The 20,943-nt window shown below is 44.1% G+C and overlaps 1 protein-coding gene across 1 annotated transcript in view; it reads right to left on the bottom strand.

Annotated features, from left to right (window-relative positions):
* Positions 1-3,748: 3,748 nt before the first annotated feature.
* The window catches only part of eif6 (eukaryotic translation initiation factor 6), a 101,847-nt gene continuing 84,652 nt past the window's right edge, over positions 3,749-20,943 (bottom strand). The window contains exons 4-6 of the mRNA XM_087994638.1: positions 15,868-16,044; positions 11,088-11,269; positions 3,749-4,072 (exon numbers count right to left, since the gene is read on the bottom strand). Coding sequence (XP_087850764.1) covers positions 4,063-4,072; positions 11,088-11,269; positions 15,868-16,044 — 369 coding nt within the window. The 3' untranslated portion in view covers positions 3,749-4,062. The remainder of the gene's footprint in view (positions 4,073-11,087; positions 11,270-15,867; positions 16,045-20,943) is intronic.

The raw sequence follows: 20,943 nt of genomic DNA, 5'->3' as shown, positions 1-20,943 counted from the left end.
CATTTAGTTGTGTATACACATATGGGAAGGCGATGACTTTATGGCATTATCACTGAGCTATTAATCTAGAGACCCAGCTAATGTCCTGGGGACCCGTCTTGAGTCTGCCACAGCAGATGGCAGTATTTGAATTCAATAAATATCTGGAATTAAGTGTCTAATGATAACCATGAATCCCATTGTTGATTGTTGCAAAAAAATAAATCTAATTCACTAATGCCCTTTAGGGAAGGAAACTGCCATCCTTACCTGGTCTGGCCTACATGACTCCAGACCCACAGCAATGTGGTTGACTCTCAACCTCAGTTAGGAATGGGCAATAAATTCCCAGCCGAGCCAGCGATGCCCTCATCACATGAATGAATATAAAAAATGTCATGGTCAGGACAACTTTAAAAGACCCAGTGATGGTGTGATAGCTGTATGGACATGTGACCCGAGGGCAGAAAGATCTCATACTCTGTCTTACCTTAGGACCACTTCAAGCATAAGATGCAATTGAAAGCATGTAACTCAGTTGTAACTTATGAGCTTAATATTAATGCACATACATGCCTGTGAATGTTAACACTTGTACATATAGTTGTCATAAATGTCTGTTGGATGTTTCAATACCACAACTTTCGGATCCAGTTTCTTATGTTACTGCAACGTCAAATAAAACACCCTCCTGGAAGAAAATTCACAGAATTGGCCACTGCTCAGATATTAGCATAGACCAAGTGCATATGCAGCAAGGTCTGGACAACATTCAGATCATTAGGTTAATTAATGGCAGGAGGCATTTGTTGCATACAAGTGCCTGAAAATGACTGTCTTTATTTGTTCACTGACTGTCCCCAGTTACCCTTGAGAAGGTGGTGGTGAGCTGCCTTCTTGAACTGGTGCAGTCCATGAGATGTAGTTTGACCCACAATACAGGGTCATTGGATAGAGGGAATTCCAGGAATTTGACCCAGCAACTCTGAAGGAACGGTGATATATCTCCAAGTCAGGATGGCGAGTGGATTGGAGAGGAAGTTATAGAGTCAGAGAGTCATACAGTACAGAAACAGAACTTGTCTATGCTGACCAGATTTCCTAAATAAATCCAGTCCCATTTTCCAGCATATAGCCTATACCCCTCTAAACCCTTCCTATTCATGTATCCATCCAGATGCCTTGTAAATGTTGCAATTGTACCAACCTCCACCACTTCCTCTGGCAGCTCATTCCATCAATGCACCACCCTCTGCATAAAAAAGTTATGCCTCAAGTCCTTTTTAGATCTTTCCCCTCTCACTTATGCCCTCTAGTTTTGGACTCCCCTACCCTAGGAAAAAGATCTTAGCCATTCCCTCCATCCATGCACCTGATCATGTTGTTCCCATATATCTGCTGCCCTTGTCCTTCTTGATGGAAGTGGCTGTGGGTGGGTTTGGAAGGTGCTGCCTATGGATCTTTGGTGAGTTTCTGAAGTGCATCTTGTAGATGGTACACGCTGCTGCTACTGAGCTTCAGGGGTTGAAGGGAGTGGATGCTTGTAGATGTGGTGCCAATGAAGCAGGCTGCTTTGTCCTGGATGGTGTCAAGCTTCTTAAATGTTGTTGGGATTGGACCCAGCCAAGGCAAGTGAGGAGTATTCCATCACACTCCTGATTTGTACTGTGTAGAAGTGGAGGTGTTAGGAGATGGGTTACCAATTGCAGTATCCCTAGCCTCTGCTCTGCTGTTGTAGCCACTGTGTATATACAGCTAGTCACTTCCATCCTCCTTGGTCCTGTTTTATTGTTAAATGTGCATTGTACATATTCACACAAGGCTATCAACAACTAAGACCACAGCAACAAAGACCTTTCTTAATGAAATAACCAGGTTTAACTCCAGAATCTGAGTTGCCCAGTACTGGCATCAGCTGGGTTTCTAACACCAACACATTCCTCTTCAAGTTATAGACTGTTGCAACTTGGAATTAAATCATTGTTCCCTTCAGCAACACTGGATCCTGGAGCTCCCTCTGTAATAACACAGTCGGTGCCGCGACAGCAGTTCAGTACAAGCTCAAGGCACCTGGGAGGAGCAAATCAGGTTTAACCATCTGCATCATCAAGTTATGATAAGGTCACAACTAATGCATTAAATTTAAATCTGATCACAGTGTAGGATAGATGTGAGCTTAGTTGAGAGTGCAGAGGAGATTCTTCAGAATGTTGCAGAGGTGAAGTATTTTAGTTACAACATTAGAGTTGGGGGTCGTCCTCAGAGTCGCTAAAGTGTGGTGCTGGAAAAGCACAGCAGGTCAGGCAGCTCCCGAGGAGCAGGAGAGTTGATGTTTTGGGCATAAGCCTTCATCTGGTCTGGGGAGGTAGATGGTGATAGGTTGGAGGGGAGGATGGAGTGGATAGGTGGGAAGGAAGATGGACAGGTAGTACAGGTCAGGAGAGTGGTGCTGAGCTGGAAGGTTGGATCTGCGATCTGGAAACTGGTGAAGTCAATGTTGAAGCCGTGTGGTTGTAGGCTCCTGAGGTGGAAGATGAGAAGTTCCTCCATCAGTTGGTGGGTGGCCTTGTATAGGCAGCCCAAGATGGACATTATTTGGGGAAAGTTAAAACAGATGGCCACAGGAAGGTGGGGTTGGTTGGCGTGTACGGAGCAGAGATGTTCCCTAAACCGTTCCGTGAGTTTGTGCTCGGTCTCTCTATTGTAGAGATGACCACATTGAGAGCAACAGATGCAATAAATGAGGTTTGAGGATATGAGGTAAGCCTCTGCTGGATGTGGAATGATCCCTTGGGGCCTTGGACAGAGGTGAAGGGGGTGCTGTGGGCACAGGTTTTGTACCTCTTGCTGTGGCATGGGAAGGTGCCAGGAGTGGAGACAGGGTTGGTGGGAAGCGTGGACCTAATTTGGGAGTTGTGGAGGGAAGAGTACCTATGGGATGCAGATAGCGGTGGGGAGGGAAATATATTTTTGGTGGTGGGGTCTCAGTGTAGGTGTTGAAAACGGCAGAGGATGATGGCCTCCTACTTCAAGACTATAATTTCCCCTCCCCCTGCGATCAGCAATGCCATCAATTACATCTCCTCCACTTCCTGCATCTACCCCCTCAACCACAAGGATAGAATACCTCTGGTCCTCAAGTTCCACCCACTAACCTCCAATTCCAGCGTATTATCATCTGCCATTTTCACAACCTACAGTCAGACCACACCACCAAAAATATATTTCCCTCCTCACCCCTATCTGTATTATATAGGGACCGTTCTCTCCGCAATTCCCTTGTTAGGTCCACGCTTGCCATCAACCCTGTCTCCACTCCCGGCACCTTCCCATGCCGCAGCAAGAGGTACAAAGCCTGTGCCCACAGCTCCCCCTTCACCTCTGTCCAAGCCCCAAGGGATCATTCCAAATCTAGCAGAGATTTACCTCATACCCTCAAACCTCATTTATTGCATCTGTTGCTCTCAGGCTATGCTGATAAAGTTTTTACATCTCATCTGAAGACAGCAGGTCAACCAGTTACCAGGATAAACAAGATGCAGCACAAATTAGCTGGCAATCTGGAGATTGCTCACAGTAATCTCCAGAAGGAGACAGTGGTGTACTTCAGCTTTCACAAGCCTGGGTGAGAATATTATTGGTACCTCCTCCCAGTGGCATCCAGACACTCCGGAGCTGCTGCCTATTCTCAGATTCTCCAGGAGAGCACTTCAAGACACAAATGTTCTGTGCGATTTGATAGAGTCATCACTGCACATCAATTCTGTAGAATGACGCACATCCTTAAAAGAACAAGGATTTATTTATTCATAAGCAGAGTGACTTGTTTAATCAACATACTGACAATCTTGCCCACTCATTTCTTATACATTCAGATGTTCTTTAAGGTTAAATAATCAATGAGAAGGCAACTTATGGGCTATTGTGGCTTTGCGGTGATTACAAATTGATTGGAGTTACAGTAAGAATGGTGAATCAGTTCAGAGCAAACAATGATCTCTCTCTCTCTCTCTCTCGTGTCTGTTCTGTCGAAATAGAAGAGCAGCACATTGCCCTCCAGAGGTTTGTTCCATGCCTGTTCCTTTATGTTAAACTGTGGAAGAGAAGGAGAATTAGAGTTACCCAGGCAACAACTGCAGGTTAGCTCATTCACAGAGATCGGTCTTAGGCAGCTCTGAACCAGTGATACTGATCTGAAAACAAAGCAGCCTCGAAGCAAACAGCTAGAGCATCAGGTACTGGAACATTCATGTGTGGGTGGGTGTTGGCACTAATCCAAAACTATCAATCTTCATTATCTCCCTCCACACCCCTCCCTTCACCACATTAACCCTGACATATATCAACCCTGGGACTGGTCTCCCTTGTGATATGAACCCTTGGTTGGCTGTGTGACACACCTGTACCAGCTCCCCACTGAAACTTCCAGCTTGTGCGATTGGCAGCTCTCATGGGGTACAACCTCAAAGACCTGCCTCTGGCCAATTAAAAAGTGCCTGATTGGAAAATAATTTGGCAGTCCTTCCCAACAGGAAGTTCTCAATGGTCTTCAGTTCGTGGACAAGGTCCCAGTCACCTCTCCAAAATAATGACCAACAAATAGACCGGACCGGACCGTGCTGACTGAGTAACAGCAGCTGCCAATGGGGCAAACCCTCAGCCTGGACATAAATAATTGGTGCCCTTCCCTGATCTCACTGCCCACTCCTTTTGCCAACATACTATAGTAGCAATGTCAACTGTAGCAAATTGTCAAGAACTCTTCAACACTACTGTACAACACTCTAACTTAGAGCAGAAACAGAAATATCAATGACATTAGGATGACTACAAGAAAGGCAGAAAGCTGACCAAAAGTCAGAAGCAATGATTGGGGGTGGACATGGAGTTCTGGATGTCTGTTATGCAGTCACATTGCTTTTCCAACAATCATGAAGAATGTGTTAGTGGTGTTGGTTCAAGAATAAATATTGGCCTGGATGCCAGTGATAAATCCCCAAAACCTGAGATTTCCATCCACTTGGAAGGGCCTCAGTTCAACTCTTTAGAGAGAAAGCCCTCCGACAGCGTGACACTCCCTCAGCGCTGACCCTCCGAAAGTCAACTTTGCCCTGGCTTATCTGCAGTAATTAAGTGCTGCAGTAAAAGACTGTTTGCAGTTAGTAACTTGGGAACTGGCCCTTTGGAGTATTGGGTCAGATTTTCATGAACCATTATGAAACAAATATTTACATAAATAGCAGGTAGGGCAGTGGAAACAGGTTAAAGCTGAACTTGCCTGCCCATCTTTTGATAATAAAATGCCACTTTAATTAGTGACAGATATGTGACAATACCCTGACCCCGATCAAGCCAATGGGAAAGCTGGTTGTTTATGGATCATGAATATAGGCTAACAAAGGGTTTTCAGAAATGAAAAAAAAACACTTGCCAGTGCTCTAATTCAATGTTGTTGATCAAATTTACTGTTACAGATTGCTGCACATTTCTCAATCAGCTGTGGCCTTTCCCTTCAATCCCATTTTCTGCTTGAATGACAATATTTTTGTCATTCTCAACACCCACCTAACAGCAGCAGAATGCATTTAGTCTTGTCTTTCCTTCATAACAATAAATCTTATTAACCTCTCGTCTCCTAACTAACATCACTAAATATCCATTTACCATACTAGTTATTTTGTTGCTGTTTGTGGGAGTTAGCAGTGACTACACTTTAAAAATTCTTCATTATCCGTAAAACACCTTGGAATGTGCCAAGTATGCGAATAGTGCTACAGACATGAAAGCCTCCCTTTTTATTACTGCACGTTGTTATTGCTGATGCAGCAACTGGAGAAGTAGATGGATTCTCTGATAAATGAAACATAGCTATGGCAGCAAATTGTGTTAAACGGTTTCACCTTGGAACAGAATGATCGTGGATTGTGGGATGACATTAGGACTACTGGAGATGAGCACACACTGGGATTCCATCTTTTATCTCAATCCTCAAGTGGACTTTTAAAACCTGTTCAGATATTTCAGTGTTTTGTATCTACTAGGGCTGCAAGGCAGTAGCAGTCATATAGAGACTTGTTCAGCTTTAACTGCATGTTCACCACTTTACTGCTAATGAGGTGCATGGCAAAGCAGTGCTGAAGCTGCTGCTGATATACAGTCTGCTCTGTTCCCACTGGTAATGCTGCCAGTTCAGTCTGGTATTGGATGTTGCTGCACTATTGCTTTGGAACAATTGGGAACAGGACTCTATCCCTTCCACTAATCACAGCAGTTGCTGCAGAAGGCTGGCTTTTCCCTAGCGCCAGACAATGGGAACAGGGAATAATCAGGGCCATTGTCAACAGGCAGAAATAAGAGCACAATGGAATGGGAAAAGGAGATGCAGAAATCTAAAGAGAACACAGAGACATAAGAACAGTGTGCTGATTAGTGAAAAGATAAGCAGAAAGAGGCAGGAACAGATGTAATTTAATGACAACAATGCATCAGACTAAGAAGCAAGCAAAAAAAATTAAGGAGTTCTGAATTGCAATTGTAAATAAATGCCACAAATAGGGCTGAATGGCTTCAACCTAACTACAGAGGTGTGGAGACAAGACAAGTGAAAGTTGGTCATCATGTTTATGTAGAGAACAAAAACTAGGTGGAAAGGTGAAGTGTGCGCAGGACGGAGAAGCTAGAGTCAAATAGACAGTGCAAGTGGCAGCAAAGAGACAGGTGGAATATAATGTAGGCAAATGAAAATAAAAATAATAAAGTAGAATATTTTTACAAGGTGTGAAACTTGAAAATGTTGGTGTTCAGTGGGATTTGGGCATACTCACACAAGGAACATAAAGTTTTGCTTGTAGGAACAGCAAGCAATGCACAAGACAAATTATCCTTGGCCTCTCGATGCAGAATGGGAAAACCAGGCTCACTGAAAATGGTGATGTTTACTCCCTGACTGTAATGTCAGGTATGAATGTTCTCCCTTCTGCAGACTCCAGCATAACAGGGGGCAGGACGATGGCTCAGTGGTTAGCACTGCTGCCTCATAGCACCTGGGTCCCGGGTTCGATTCCAGCCATGAGGAGAAAGTGAGGTCTGCAGATGCTGGAGATCAGAGCTGAAAATGTGTTGCTGGAAAAGCGCAGCAGGTCAGGCAGCATCCAGGGAACAGGAGAATCGACGTTTCGGGCATAAGCCCGTCTTCTCACTTTGTGGAGTTTGCACATTCTCCCAGTGTCTGCATGGGTTTCTTCCCACAGCACCAAAGATGCGCAGGTCAGGTGAGGTGGCCATGCTAAATTGCCCATAGTGCTAGGTGCATTAGTCAGAGGGAAATGGGTCTGGGTGGGTTGCTCTTCGGAGGGTCAGTGTGGACTGGTTGGACCGAAGGGCCTGTTTCCACACTGTAGGGAATCTAATCTAATTCCACGGGAATCTGCTGCCAGTCAGATCAACACTGTTCCCTCAACATTTCAGTGATTGAAAATACTTCACTTGGAGTTTTAAAAAGTCAGCGCCTAACTACCAGACCTGAGGAGAACCTTAGACACTGTCCCAAGCTTGATGCTGAGTTGCCGACACTAAAGAAGTCAATGATTTTTTTAATCCATCCCTGTGTTTAGCGCATGGAGCACAATTTCACAAAACAGACACTGGATAGTTGAGTCACTAGACCTGAGTTAGCTCAATATCAGTCAACATAATTTTTTTTAAATTTATAAATTTTGCATTAGTAAACAGATGTTTAAACAGTTGTACCTCCCCTGAACATTACTGATTTCCAGTAGCTTCTAGGTGGGATCATGAAGGCGCTGGTTAAACACACATGGCCAGACTCCACTATGTCCACACAGAGGTGTGCACATTTTGCAGGTCTGAAGAACAGACAGATTGAAAACATTAACTCTGCTTCTCTCCACAGAATGCTGCCAGAGCTGCTCAGCTTCTCCAGCACTTTGTTCAAGGTTGCAGGTTCCCACTGCCTTCCAGCAGCTGTGATTGCCAGTGTAGAAATGTACACAACAAAGACACCAAGAGAGAGTTACCTCATCAACAGTGAGACACAAGCTGTGGAGGAGCAACGGCATTCACAAAGCATTAAAAAGTCAGATCACAGGCACAAACAAAAATCAAAAAGGGCAGTCTTAAGAAGATTGACTTCAGAAGTCAGTAAGTTAGACTTCAATTGTCGAGCTCTAGATAGACTACATTTGGAATTAGCGTCAATTCAGGGCTCTGCTTTTCAAGGAAGAAATTGGTCTGGGAGATGGTGCAGTGTAGATTCACGTTAACAGGGTTAAAGTCATGAAGGTGGCTGCATTGAATAAGGCAACAGAAAATTACTGCAGATGCTGGAAATTCTTCACAGGTCTAGCAGTATTTGTGCTGCATGAAATGGAAGCAATGTTTGAGGTCAATGATCCTGCATTAGGGCAGGTATCAGTGAACCTGCTGGGGGTCTTTACAAGGTTCTCCTTTCTCCCAAAACCAGATACATTCAATTTAATTTTATTATTTACCCAATTAGGAAATGAAACTGAACACACAACCTGATCAAAGTCTTTGATGAAGTAACACAGATGCTCCAGTGATGAATGTTCAAAATGTATTCAATAAAAGTATCAGACATCAGACTTGTTAGCAAAACAAGAAGAAAGATGGCACAGAAATGATGGGTGGAAAGGGCTCCTAACCGCTTGGAGATTGTGATTAGTCTGATGAGCAAAACTGAAGCCTACGGGTGTAAAGAGAATGGAAACCTGAATATGGAGTTGGCAAAGGGACAGAAAGCAGAGATTTACAATGAATGGTTATTTCTCAGAGTGGAGGGAAGTCTCAGAGGCTGCAGTTACATTGCTGCTTGTTTTGATATCTTTGCCTGGATTTGGATATATGGGGTATCATTTCACAGTTTGTAGTTGATATACAAGTCTGAAATGTAGTAAACAGTGAGGGGAAGAGTAGCAGATTCCAGGGAACACAAACCGGCTGGTGAAATGGACAGACACAGCAGGTGGAACTAACAGAGTGAAGTGCAGACGGATTCATTTTGGTTGCAAGACAGAGACAATATAAACCAAACGTTACACTTGTAAAGATAGAGCAGAAACAGACCAGGAGGTGAACACACCCGAATGTCTGAGGACAGGTTGAGAAGGTGGTGAAAAATGATTATGGGATCCTTCCATTTTTAAAGTGAGGTACAGAGTAAAAAAAATATAATTTTAAACCATTACAAACCCGGGAACAAAAACAGAAATTGCTCGAAAATCTCAGCAGGTCTGGCAGCATCTCTGGACATAAAACAGAATTAATGTTTCAGGTCCAGCAACCATTCTTCATAACCAGTTCTGAGGAAGGGTCATTGGACCTGAAATGTTAACTCTGATTTCTCTCCACGGATGCTGCCGGACCAGCTGAGATTGTCCAGGAATTTGTTTTGTTTCAGCTTTCAGCATCTGCAGACCTTTATTTTTCTGTCTAGCGCTTTACAAACCCTGGTTAGGCCAGTGTTCAGTTCTGAACTCCATACTTTAGGAAAGACATCAAGGTATTGGACAGGCTACAGAGAGGATTCACTGTAAAGAATACAAAAGCAAAATACTGTGAATGTTGGAAATCTAACAAGAACAAAAGGTGGAAACAGTCAGGAGGTCAGGCAGAATTTGTGGAGAAAAACAGAGTTAACTTTTCATGTCAATGATCTTTCATGAACATCGGATTGATCCTGTTTTATTTACTCTTTGGCCTCTAACTTTACTTACAAGACCATTATGTGACATTTTGCCAGCTGCCCATGTTCACCACATCAAATGCATTACCCTCATCAACCCTCTTAGCTCACAAGTTAGTCAGACACGGTTTGCCCAATTTGTTGTTTAAGAACTGAAACCAGCCACAAAAATAATCCAGTTAGAAATATGGATTTTCTGATGAGCTGGACCCAGCGAGGATGCAAATCTCTACAAAGCTTAATCTGACTGGGGCAGGACAACATCAGTAGGGTTAGTATGGCACATTGCTGTTCTCAGCACTGGCAGGAGTTATAGTTGCTGCGTTTTTTATTTTTAGTCATTCACAGGATGTGGGCATCTTTGGCTAGGCCAGCAGTTATTGCCCATCCTTAATTACCCAGAGAGCAGTTAAGAGTCAACCACATTACTGTGGATCTGGAGTCACATGTAGGTCAGACCAGGTAAGGATGACACAGATTTCTTTCTCTAAAGGACTTGAATGAACCAGATGGGTTTTTCCAACAATCGACAAAAGGATTCGAGTTCAGCATTTGATACTTAATTCCAGATTTTGATCGATTTCAAATTTCACCATCTGCCGTGGGGGGTTCAAACCCATGTGCTCGGAACATGACCTGGGTCTCTGGATTAACAGTTCAGTGATAAAATACTACTAGGCCATCACCACCCCATCTCTGTGTTATGGCTCTGGACTGGACACATGCCCAAATCCAGGTTGACAAATTCAACAAGCATGGTAATTTAGAATGAAACGTCCTCCAATCTCAAAGTGTAAGTTGTTCAGTTATACCTTCCAAGGGGACCTGTTACTTCTTGGCCTCAATGTGACTCTAGCTCAATGTGGAATGCATCATAACCTTTAGGCTAACTGGAGATGAACATTAAATACTGGCACACCACATCATATCATGGGACTGCCATGGGGACAGGCTGCTGTGTGACACAGGGATCGCCACGGGGACGGGCTGCTGTGTGACACAGGGACCGCCACGGGGACGGGCTGCTGTGTGACACAGGGACCGCCACGGGGACGGGCTGCTGTGTGACACAGGGACCGCCACGGGGACGGGCTGCTGTGTGACACAGGGACGGGCTGCTGTGTGACACAGGGACCGCCACTGGGACGGGCTGCTGTGTGACAACATGAACAGGCCCGGTGTCTCAGATTGCATACAGATGGTACGCTCATCATTAAACAAAAACATGGATACTATAAAATACCAAAACATCCACAACACACACCAAGAACATTGCAAAGTCGAGATGTCCTGGCTAAAACATAATCTCTCTTTCAGAACCTAATTCAAACTTTTCATTTAATTTAAATTTTTGCATCAGTGTTTTTCCAAGAGCAACACTCACCTTTCAATCAGTGAATCTCTCATACTTGTTGCAATTGCACTGGGCTGGGCTTCATTTAATCGAAAAACACTCTCAATAACCGATAGCTCGGTGCTGGTCGTGTCAAGTCCACAGAAAGCACACCAATCATTCACCACCATCCCACTAGCGATAACCTCACTACCACGATTCACTGTACCAGCCTGGGGCAAAGACAAAAGGAAGAGAGAGTAAGGTCAGGCCCTACCTCCACAGTCATCAACTTCATATAGCTCACCCGGGAGCCGCTAAGTGTTACACTACTTAGATTATTAGTCTATTTTGATTGGCCTGACAGATGGTGGATCATGTAAAAACCGCAAGTTCAATGATAAGCAGCACCCTTTCATCAGTATGGACAATGTTCAGCAACATTAACTGCTCCTGAGACACTGGACATAGCAAGATCAGGACAATATGGCTCGGTCAGGTAAACAGTAATGTTCATGTCAGAAGTGCCCAGCAATGACCATCTCCAAGAAGAGAATCTATTCATCCCCCCTTAACATTCAATGGCATTACCATCACTGAAGCCTCCCTTAACACAGCCTTGGGGGTAGAGTACTTTTGTATATTTCAGGCTGAAACAGACAGATTCTTCAGTCGGGGAAATTAAGGGTTACAGGGAAAGGGCGGAAAAGTGGGCGTGAGCAGTGCCAGATCAGCCAGGATCCTATTGACTGCCAGGGCAGGCTCAAGGGGCTGAACGGCCTCTTCCTCTTCCTGTTTCTTATGGTCTTATAACCCCAAACCTTTCTCAACAATGAGATATTCATCTCAAACCCCTCATCACCTCCCATCCTATTCCAAAACAGCTCCTATCAAAGTCACAAATGACATCTATCCCGTGTGAGTGACTGTGACAAAGCTAACCTTTCACTCTCTGCCCTTCTTGACCTGTATGTGGTTTCTGACATGACCACACCATCCTCTTCCAGCACATCTCAATTATTAACCAACAGCAGTGCCTACTCTCCTGTTTGCAAATTGTTACTCCTGCAGTCTTGCAGCCCCACCTGCCACCCGCTCAACCAGATAGGTCCACTGTTGATCCCTCCCATTTGTATCTATATTCCAACCCTGGACATCATCCAAAACAATGTTTGGTTTTGAACAAAGAAGCCCAGCTAAGCCTCAACACCAGCTCTTTGCTTGCGCACTGTCACTCAGTTCTCAGACTGATTCTCTGACATTCAGCAATGAATTTGCACTTTCCCCTTCCAGTCTAACACCGAGAAGCCGTTGTTTTCAGTCCCTGCTCTGCACTCCAAACCTTCCTCTGGCAGAGAGATTAAACCAGTCTCACAACCGATGTCACATTTAATCAGGAGATGAGCTCTGACCGTATGTCCATGGCACTATTGACAATTTCCTCCTCCATCCATACCATCACCCACTCAGTTCATTTACTGCTCAAACCCCTACTACTCATGCCTTTGTTACCTCTGGAACGTCTACTCCAATAATCTCTTACCTGATTTCCGAAACTCCAATCCACTGTTGCATTCAATTCAGCCAAATTCTCCAATGCCGTTGCCATATATCCCTTTAACCTATCTGTGCTGGCTGACACATATCAGTGCTCAGAGTAGTGCCTTAATAAATTGTCATCCTGGCCTACAAATCCCTCCATGGTCACATCTTCCCTACCTTTTATAATATCCTCCAGCTATATGAGGGATATCTGTGCTTCTCAAATATTAGACTTGTGTAGAGCTCCCACTTTAATGATTGCAAGTCCTGGATTTCCCTTTCTACATCTCTCCATGTCTCTAACTCATTTCTTCTTCAATTTACTCTTAAACTGATCTTTGATGAAGATTTTGCTCATATGACCTGAAGAAGGGCTTATGCTCAAAACGTCAATTCTCCTGCTCCTTGGATGCTGCCTGACCTGCTGCGCTTTTCCAGCAACACATTTTTCAGCTTTGATCTCCAGCATCTGCAGTCCACACTTTCTCCTCATGTGACCCAATACCTGCTTGTGGTTTGCTGCTATCTGTTATCTTATAAATCTCTTGTGATGTGATTATGGATATTTGATTACATCAAAGCAGCTTTATGGGTTATGGAAATAGCGTGGATAAAAGGCATTGAAGCATTTGATCAGACTGAATGGTGGAGCAGGCTCGATGTGCTGAATGGCTTTCTATTGTTCCTATGATTGTATAAACATATTGTTATATGAGGGAATAATATAACCACCTGAAGTGAAATGTGGCAGGTGGTGAGAACACACACACACACACCCTCCCCATGTTGAGATTTGCCCCTGCCCTGGGGATTGAGAGACTGTGAGCAGTTGCAGCCTGATCTCGGGGCCCATGTCGAAGGCAGCTGGCAGCTCCTTCAGTACAAACCCTGTAGCATCATTTACATCACCACAACACAGGGCAATCAACACATTATACCATCACTGCACAAAACAGAAAAGGCTGTTCTGCTCAGTTACCATGGCAACAAGCTGAACAGATACAATTAATGCATGTTAGCACAGTGGCAGAGATTCTAACAAGGTCACTGGCTTCACCAGCAGCTGACAAAACAAGAGAAATTCCTCTAGATTGCAACTTTAATTGCTGATCTTTCTTTTGGTAGTGGGTTCAGTGGGACAAGGCATTAGGTTGAAGAGGTCAACACAGGTACGCTGGCAGACAGATAGGTTACACACTGCACTGTCAACATGTGGGAGGTCATGGACCCCAGCAGCATCCAGGATAACAGCATCTGCAGGAAATGCTCCCAACTGCACAGGCGTGAGCTTGGTGTTTCAGAGCTTGAGGGGGGATAGCTGGAGACATAGTGGCACATACTCAAGGCTGGGAGTTACGTGGATAACATATTTACAGGTGGGCACACTGCAGATCAAGGTTAAGGAGGTAAGAAGGGAATGGGTGACCAGCACGCAGTCAGAGAGAGTCAGGCAGGGAGAGTAGGAAACCCCTGGGGTCCTATTCTCAAATTGCTTTTCCATTTTGGAAGCTGATGAGAGCACTGCTTCCTCAAGGGAGAGCAGTCTGAGCCAAGCTTCTGGCACCACAAGCAGCCTGACTTGTACAGGAGGGGAGTAAGAAGAAAGCAGGAGTGACAGTGATGGGGTTCCACGGGTTAGGGGAACAGACCGGCCTTTCTGCAGCTACAGACATAACTCCAGGATAGTGCAATGTCTCTCTCTGGTGCCAGGGACGGCGAGGTTACTTAGCATATTCATTTCCCCTGGCTAATGCACCTAATCTACACACCCCTGAACACTAGGGACAATTTTATCTAAGTCAATTCACCTAACCTGTACATCTTTGGATTATGGGAGGAAACTGGAGCACCTGGAGGAAACCCACACATACATGGTGAGAACATTCAAACTCCACACAGGCAGTCACCCAATGCTGGAATCAAACCCGGGTCCCTGTGCTGCTAGGCATCAGTGCTAACCACTGAGCCACTGTGCAGCCCCGTCTTACTGTAACTGACTCTGGTGAGTCCATCACCTCCCACAAGGAGTATCTGGAGTATGATGAGCAGTTTCAGTCCCCTTATTTAAGGAAGTGTATTATTTCACTGGAGAAAGTTCAGAGAAAGTTCACTTTGATTATCTCTGGTCCGGAGGGGTTGTTTTATGAACAAATGTTGAACAGGTTGGTACTCTATGCACTAGAATTTAGAAGAATGAGAGATGATCTCATTGAAATAAATCGGATTCGTAAGGGGGCCAAATAGGGTAAATGCTGAGGGGCTAGAAACATAGCAATAGGTCATTTGACCCCTCAACCCGGCTCCCCCATTATGATCATGACTGATCATTGAGCTCAATGTCCTAATGCCCCCCTCCCAATATTCCTAAACCCCTTTAGCCACAAGAGGTGTATCTACCCCTTCTTTGAAAGCAAGATGTTCTGGCCTCAACCATTTCCTGTCATGGGAGAGTCTAGGAGTAGAGGGCATAATCATGACCGTAAAATGGTGGAACAGTCTTGAGGTGCCGAACAGCCGATTCCTGTTCCAATTTCTTATGGGCCTTACAGAATTTCAGCAAGGTCTTCAGGCAGCATCTTTCATATCCACAGCCCCTTCCATCTAGAGGGACAGCAAATACATGGCAAAACCACCATCTGCAGGCTCGCCTTCAAGCCATTCACCATCCTGACTTGGAAATATATCACTGCTCCTTCACTGTCACTGGGTCAGAATCCTGAAATTCCCTAAGGTCATTATGGGTCAACTTACGGTATGTGGATGTGGCAGCTCACCACCACTTCAAGTGGCAACTAGGGACAGGGAATAAATATTGGTCCAGCAGAGATACCCATATCCCTTGAATAAATACAAGAAGGTAAACAGATAAATGAAGGTAGAGCGAGAGTGTGAATGTGAGGGAGACTTGCGCAAACCAGGCATTCTGAATCCAGTCAGTGATGAATTCAGTATGAATGATTGCTCGTCTGATAGTGATCTATTCCCACATCTGGTTATTTCAAGGTTATGGAACATCACAATCTCACCATCAACCTAACTCACTTCCCAGATATTATTCCTGGCACCTTCCCTCTCCACATTGGTAAAGGTGCAACTGACAGGAAATCAATTGAACCAATAATTGGGCCAGCCAGGAGGACAAAATCTGAGGAGGATCATGTTTACAGACTGAGGCCAAGATAGCTTTGTCAGCTTCAGTCAAACACCCAACAGGCTGCTGGTCGTCATCTTCAAAATGAGCAAAACTGAAATGTTACATGGGCAGAGGAATATAAAGAAAGTATCATACCACCAGTGGAACTTGAAGCAGGGATGAAAGCTCATCTTGGTCTTCAATGGATGTCTTTGGATGCACTAAACCTCCCTGGTTACTGAAAGCACAGTAACTGCCCACTAGAACCTGCCCAGCAACAGTCTGTCGGAAAACCTCCACCTTCAGCACATCAGCCAAGATCTCCTCGGTCTCCTGTACACCAAGGAAAAAAAGAAAGAAATTTAAATTTGCAGAAACAGAAAATGAAGAGGTAGCTTGGTTCAGTTATTGGTCAATAACCAACAACATTAATAATAACTTTGAGTTCTCCTCCTTACCTGTTAAAGGCATCCTTGACATCCTCCAGCACATCTGACAGTGTGAACTACATAAATGGAGTTTTTCATTTGATTCTAAATTATCAATTAACTGCTGCTTAAAAATGGGTTCAGCAACACCATTCCAATGCAGATATTACGTGTAACCCAGGGTTTGCAGATTACATCAAAATTGGTGGTCTAGTCGACAGCAAAGGCTATCTAAGATTATAAAGGGATTTCAATCAATTGGGCCAATGGACTGAGGGGTGGCAGATGGAGTTCAATTTGGATAAATGCAAGGTACAGTACACAATCCTTTTTCTGAAATGCTCGGGACCAATAGTTTCCGGAATTTGGAATTTTTCGATTTCGGAATAAGTGACAGTTCAACAGTGAAGTTTTTAGAAATCTTACCAAACAGCAGACTCACTGAGTACCTGAGACAGAATTGAGGCCTGCCAGTGCTGGGCCATGCCCACTCACGTCACATCTGAGTGACACATATCGAGTGGGTGTGGACTTGGGTTAACTGTTTGAACACCAAGTAACCTTGTTAATAAGATAAAAACTTCACAAAGGAGCTTTTCATATTTCTGATAAATGGCTGTCCACCTGGATTGCATTTTGTTAAAACAAACAAGGGCTTTACTTGTATAGTCAAAGGGTAGTGCATGTTGGAACAGAGAGACATGGGGTTCAGGTACAAGTTGCTTCACATGTAGGCAGGGTGGTTAAGAAGGCATTCAGCACATTTGCCTTCATTGCTCAGACCACTGAGTAGAAGAGTTGGGATGTCATGTTGAGCTTGTACAGGACATTGGTAAGTCTCCTCTGGAGTAGTGTGTCCAGTTCTGGTCACCCTGCTATAGGAAGGATATTATTAAATTGGAGAGAGTTCAGAAAAGATTTACCAGCATTTTGCCAGGGCAGGAGGGTTTGAGTTATAAGGAGAGACTGGAACTTCATTCACTGTAGTGTAGGTGGTAGAGGTTTATAAAATCATGAGGGGCATGGATTAGGTAAATAGCAAAAGTCTTTTCCCTAGGAAAGGGGGAAATTCAAAACTAGGGGGACATATTTTTGAGGTGAGAGGAGACAGATTCTAAAGGGACCTGACAAGCAACGTTTGCACACAGAGGGTGGTGCGTATGTGGAATGAAATTCCAGAGAGGTGGTAGATGCAGGTACAATTACAACATTTCGGACAGGTACATGAATAAGAAAGGTTTAGAGAGATATGGGTCGAGAGTGTGGTGCTGGAAAAGCACAGCAGGTCAGGCAGTATCTGAGGAGCAGGAGACATGATGTTTCGGGTAAAAGCCCTTCACCATGAAGGGCTACTGCCCGAAACGTCGATTTTCCTGCTCCTCAGATGCTGCCCGACTTGCTGTAGTTTTCCAGCACCCCTCTCTCGACTCTAATCTGCAGTCCTCACTTTCGCCTGAGAGAGATAATGGGCCAAATGTCCCACTTGTCTACTTGTTTAGTTTGGGAAACATGGCTGGCACAGATGAGTTGGACTGAAGAGTTTGGTTCTATGCTGTATGTCTCAATGACTCTATGTTTGCTTTTGTATTGGTTCAATAAATCTTTCCACTGTGGGGAGACTGGAGGAGATAACAATGCAGATAATGGTGGCACTCGGCATTCCTGGACGTGGAAGAATACTTGCAAAAAGAATGGCTTAGAGACAGGGTGACTGGGCTTACTTAAAGTGTCATTATTCTGTAAACTTGGAAATCCACAAGGACTGTCCTTAATATACCCTATGGCATGAAGAAAACCAGGATTTTCAAAGGCAATTGTTTTACAAATTCTGAATAATACTTAAACAATTAACCAAAAAGGGAGAGAAAAAAGTGGAAGTATCAACTCAAAAGATTACTATTTACAAGCAGTACACCAAACATGGTGGTAGGCTGGGAGAAGAAAGGCTACTATGTTTTTTATATTTCGCAGTCCCATCAGGATAGAGAAACAACCAGATGTCACAAGCTCCTGCTGCTTTGCCAAGAGTGTTTTAAACAATCCAGTTGGAAGAGAGCAATGTGATACCAGGATACGGCTGACAGCATTTCAGGTTTTGAGGTGTTTAGTCACTAACAAGGTTGTGTTTTGCTATATTCCCAACAGATGATCAGAGATTCACATAAATCATAAGATTAAAGTTCCAGGATCTGATCTACCGGAAGCTGCTCAAAGAGTGTATTAATAACAAATCTGGTTCATGAGAAGGGAAAGGTAATTTACCACTAACAAAGAATAAACATTACTAATATCAAAAACTGAGACGGTTTGACCTAGTCTAATTATTCAATAAGTGTCTCATTGCTTTACAATAGATATAATGCTAAACAGATATCACATAGTGCTTACACACAAGGAACCGAAGAAATGGAGCTTCACTATTCTAGAAATTTAAACAGATATTCAAAAATAATAGCGAGAGGGGTCATCACATACATATGCAGTAGCAACATCATATCACAGCAGCCCAGGCTATTGCTCAAGAGACATGGGGTTAAAAACAAAAATCTAGTTCCCTAATGTCCTTTAAGGAATTTGCCATTCCTACCTGGTGTGGCCTAGGTGTGACTGCACTCCCACAGCAAGGTGGTTGACCCTAAAGAACAACTATGGCCGGGCAATAACAGCTGAAATGAAATAAAACTATAGATGCATTTTGGGAAAGCAAATCTTAGCAGGACTTATACACTTAATGGTAAGGTCCTAGGGAATGTTGCTGAACAAAGAGACCTTGGAGTGCAGGTTCATGCTCCTTGAAAGTGGAGTCGCAGGTAGATAGGATAGTGAAGGAGGTGTTTGGTACGCTTTCCTTTATTGGTCAGAGTATTGAATACAGGAATTGGGAGAAGAAGGGCTCATGCCCGAAACATCGATTCTCCTGCTCCTTGGATGCTGCCTGACCTGCTGCGCTTTTCCAGCGCCACATTTTCAGCTCTGATCTCCAGCATCTGCAGTCCTCACTTTCTCCTACACGAGTTGGGAGGTCATGTTGCAGCTGTACAAGACATTGGTTAGGCCACTGTTGGAATATTGCATGCAATTCTGGTCTCCTTCCTATCGGAAGGATGTTGTGAAACTTGAAAGGGTTCACAAAAGATTTACAAGGATGTTGCCAGGGTTGGAGGATTTGAGCTATAGGGAGAGGCTGAACAGGCTGAGACTGTTTTCCCTGGAGTGTCGGAGGCTGAGGGGTGACCTTATACAGGATAGTATAGGATAAACAGACAAAGTCTTTTCCCTGGGATCGGGGAGTCCAGAATTAGAGGGCATAGGTTTAGGGTGAGGGGAAAGATATAAATGAGACCTACGGGGCAACGTTTTCACACAGAGGTTGGTACATATATGGAATGAGCTGCAGAGGATGTGGTGGAGGCTGGTACAATTGCAACATTTAAGAAGCATTTGGATGGGTATATGAATAAGAAGAGTTTGGAGGGATATGGGCTGGGTGCTGGCAGGTGGGACTAGATTGGGTTGGGATATCGGGTCGACATGGACAGGTTGGACTGAAGGGACTGTTTCCAGCTGTACATCTCTATGACTCTATGCTGGAAATCTAAAACGAGAACTGGAGGTGTTTTGGATTAACAAAATTATGAGCTGCATGGACGTGGTGAATAGAAAACAGTTGTTCCCCTTTGGTGAGGGGCTCAAAAACAAGGGGTCATACAGGGAGCTGCTGAAGAGGGGGAGGAAAGAAAACTACAGTTGTAATCAGGATAAGGCTGCACTGTCTGCCTAGTGGCTGGGTTCAGAGTGTCTCATCTGACTGATTTTTTTTGTGGGGGGTGGAATTCCAGTTATTGTGGTCTGCGTAGATACCAACAATACCAGCAGAAAGGGGAAAGAGGTTCTGCTCTGGGTGTATGAGCAGCTCAGGGCTACATTAAGCAGCCAAACCTGAAAAGTGATAATCCCTGGATTACTATCTGTGCTGTGAACTAATTGGCACACGGTCAACAAGATTAGAGAGATAAATTTGTGGCTCAAAAATTGGTGTGGGAGAAACAAGTTCAAACTCATGGGACAGAGTCACTGGGGACATTTAAGCGACTGCTTGACATGTACATGGATAGCAGAGAGTTATGGGGTGTGTAGGTTAAGTTACTATATTTTACATTAGTCTTAAATCTCGGTACAACATCGTGGGCCAAAGGGCCTGTTCTGTGCTGTACTTTTCTATGTTCTATTTGCACCAGTACTGGGGAGTAAAGGAGCTGGTCCAATGGGCCATGCTCCAACTGAATCAGGGACCAGAGTCCTGGTGAATCCCACAACTAGGGCTCTGGTTAGGGCCGTAAACTAAACAGTTCAGTTAATTCCTACTTCTGCATTATGACTCTGAGTATGTTGGTAATAAACATACTTGGATACAGAAAGAACCAGAGGGCGCCTGGTACTAGTGAAATCAAAAGCAAAAGTAGGAATGAATCAAGCTCTTGGGAACAGAAAAAATAAGCCAACACTGCTTTCATCTAAACTCCTGGAAATCACACGACTGCTAGCCTGAAGCATAAAACATTAATTTTTAACAAGTGCAGTGCTTTGACTACTAGACAGAATGAGCCAGAGTTATTATGGGCTGCAATCTCAGCAAGCAATTGAGATTACGCCATAAACTGTGATAGAAAGCCTGTGCCAATTTTAAAACAACAGCTCAACCAGAAATCTGTAATTTCTAGATATCTGCTCTGCTTTATTGCTATAGTAAAACTGTGGTAAAGCTCCAAGTTGCAGACTGTATTCCTGCAAAATTAGGGACAGG

This window comes from Chiloscyllium plagiosum, unplaced genomic scaffold (genome assembly GCF_037043375.1).
Source record: "Chiloscyllium plagiosum isolate Xiang-an unplaced genomic scaffold, Cpla_swu_hap1 HiC_scaffold_15, whole genome shotgun sequence".
Lineage (NCBI taxonomy): Eukaryota > Metazoa > Chordata > Chondrichthyes > Orectolobiformes > Hemiscylliidae > Chiloscyllium > Chiloscyllium plagiosum.
This window is presented reverse-complemented; position numbering and strand designations above follow the sequence as displayed.